Source organism: Culex quinquefasciatus, chromosome 3 (assembly GCF_015732765.1).
Source record: "Culex quinquefasciatus strain JHB chromosome 3, VPISU_Cqui_1.0_pri_paternal, whole genome shotgun sequence".
In the NCBI taxonomy this organism is placed as follows: Eukaryota; Metazoa; Arthropoda; class Insecta; order Diptera; family Culicidae; genus Culex; species Culex quinquefasciatus.
Genome location: NC_051863.1, coordinates 4,983,086 through 4,985,914, shown reverse-complemented (window position 1 = coordinate 4,985,914; position 2,829 = coordinate 4,983,086). Strand labels below are relative to the sequence as shown.

General features: G+C 37.2%; 1 protein-coding gene across 2 annotated transcripts; it reads left to right on the top strand.

The window, feature by feature from the left end:
- The first annotated feature begins 1,054 nt into the window (after positions 1 to 1,054).
- Positions 1,055 to 1,751, top strand: LOC119769835. 2 transcript variants are annotated; one of them, XM_038263528.1, is made up of 2 exons: positions 1,055 to 1,174; positions 1,249 to 1,750. In XM_038263528.1, exon 2 carries the CDS (start codon positions 1,298 to 1,300, stop codon positions 1,625 to 1,627), a length of 330 nt encoding a protein of 109 aa, XP_038119456.1. In that variant the 5' UTR covers positions 1,055 to 1,174; positions 1,249 to 1,297; the 3' UTR covers positions 1,628 to 1,750. The 2 variants fall into 2 exon arrangements, with proteins under 2 accessions (XP_038119456.1, XP_038119457.1); XM_038263529.1 differs by having other exon boundaries at positions 1,057 to 1,174; positions 1,252 to 1,751.
- The last annotated feature ends 1,078 nt before the right edge of the window (positions 1,752 to 2,829 follow it).

Sequence of the window (2,829 nt, the reverse complement as noted above, 5' to 3'; positions counted from 1 at the left end):
AGTGATATCTTTGTACTATTTTATTCCTAGCCCAAAAAAAAAATAGATGAAATTAATGTCCAAACACATCATATTACCCATTTTTGGTAAAGAGTGAGGAAGGCATCAACCACATAGGTGGATTTAGTTAGTTTTTCGAATAATAATTTATTTATTTTTAAAACCAGAGCAGCTGATTTTTATCTACAAGTTAGAAAAAAAGATTATTGAAGTAGCATAATTAAGGATAAAATTGAGCTTAATTTTGGCTTAACACTATTCCGGTGTCCCGAAGGTCTAGATCATGTCATTTATTTTTGCAGGTGATAGCTCTAATAGCTTTAAAATAACCAAAAAGAACATTGCCAAACCTTTTTTTTAAATCAGTTATATATGTGCAATATAATCACAATTGGAATTCAAAGGATTTAAAATACAATAAATGGACTATGAGCATTATTGCATTATGAAATAATTAGATTGATAATAGTGACGAATTTCAAATCTAATAACGCTGCGATGGAAAAAAAATATCAAAAATTTAATTCTCACACAAAAATGAGGCACTTGGTTTTTGTACTATGACATCGGGAACCATAAAATCTCATGCACCCTATTCAGGCAAGATCTTTGGCATTATGCAGCGAAATCAGCATCAAACACCAAACAAAAACGTTACTTAATCCACCGATGGTGGTTGGAGCCTTCCTCACAATTATGTACATATTTTATTCCTGTAGTAAGAATGTCCAACCTACTATTTATTTAAGTAAACTTCTTACAACATATCTACATGGAATATGGGGTCTAGAATCCCAAAAATCATTGGACGTAATATTTGAACAACACCTACGGGGCTATTTCATGAAAATTGTTCACTTTCAATAGTTGTATTACTTTAAAGTTATGTAAGCCTTAAGGCAGTAAAAAAATATATCTGTTCATTTTTCCCGGGAGTTTCAAATCAACAAAATCCCGGGAGCCACTCGCAAAACCCAAGGCACAAAAGAAAATGTCAAAAACCTTCTCAGCTCATCCACACAAACGTCAAACGGGTGTTTTCCTGCAACAGTTCTTATTGCGTCGCGTTTTTGAAAAAAAAAAAAAAAATGCATCCGTATCTCCGCGCCCTAAAACCTTCGCAATTTCGGTTCCCCGCAATGGCCATCCCGGAACGCCGGCACTGTATGTAACGGTAAGTTGGTGATATCCGTTCTTCAGGAAGCAATTGTTTCATAGAGATAATGTTTTTGTTTACGTTTTTTTTAGCAGGATCTCAAGTTTAAGCTGAAAAACACGGTTCCGGAGTTTGCCGGCGATGGGACCGTCCGGTACGGGTGCTACTTGCTGGCGGCGGCCAGCGTGGTCGGATATGTGTTTATGGAGACGACCGCCGGGCAAGGTGATCGATGAGGTTGTTCCGCTGTGGATAGTTCCGGTGCCGAGGGAGCCGTTCAAGCTAGCGATGTACTGTGACCATGGGCTGCTAACGGTGGATGTTGATGTGGGTGTATCAATTTGTGATATTTACTCGGTCCTGTCGTTGATGACGCCGACGGCTGGGAAATTGTACGAGATTCGGACGTCACCGGAATGTGGCGTGAGGAGACGCAGATTTTGTGGAATCAACATGTTTTCGATGATATAATTATAGGCAGTGAAAATAATGTTTGAAAAATAAGATGTAGAATAGATGAGAAAAAAAAATTATTTATATACTTTATTATAATAAAAGAAACCATGGGTAAAATTGGGAAAATTGTTTTACTATATGACTTATCGGCTCATTACTTTTGATAGGGTTATAAGATTTTCAATCTTATAGTATCATTTTAAAGGGTTTTCAATTATCCAACAACTGTTTGATCGCACGATGGTTCTGGACATTATTTTCATCAAAATATCTCAAATACGGCCCCCAAAAGGCGACAACTAACACTTAAGTTCTCATAACATTTGATAGGGTTATCAGATATTCAATATTTTTCACTCATTAGAAAGATCTTTTAATTATCCAGCTAACGACGGGTCGCATTATGGACTCGGCCAACATTTTCATCGAAATATTTGAGATTCGGCCTCTAAAATGTGTACAAATGACACTTAAGTGCTCATAACTTTTGATAGGGTTATCAGATCTTCAATGTTTTGGGCTCATTAGAAAGGTATTTCAATTATCCAACTAACGACGGGTCGCATTATGGACCCGGCCAACAATTTCATCAAAATATTTGAGATCCGGCCTCTGAAATGTGTACAAATGACACTTAAGTGCTCATAACTTTTGATAGGGTTATCAGATCTTCAATGTTTTGGGCTCATTAGAAAGGTCTTTCAAATACCTTTCTAAAAATGTATGATCAGACGGGTTTTCTTACAAAAACCACCCTTTTTACAATCTTTCAAACTTTAGCCAGAATCGTTTTTTTAGCATAACTTTTGAAATACTTAACAAAACTTCATAATAGTTAATATAGGTCTTGTGGGACCCTAAGACGGATCGAATGAGACCAGAACGGCCCAAATCGGTTCAGCCAGTCCGGAGATAATCGAGTGCATTTTTTTCTGTGCACGGACTTACAGACATACACACGCACAGACATTTGCTCAGAATTTGATTCTGAGTCGATAGGTATACGTGAAGGTAGGTCTACGAGGTCGAATTAAGAAGTTCATTTTTCGAGTGATTTTATAGCCTTTCCTCAGTAAGGTGAGGAAGGCAAAAAGGGTTGAACAATCGAAGACCATCATCGGCTTCACGTTGTCACCAATGAGTGCAAAAGAGAGAGAAAGAAGCTACCCCTTCTCGTCCGAAACTCGTTTTGCATAAATTAATCAATTGATATGGAT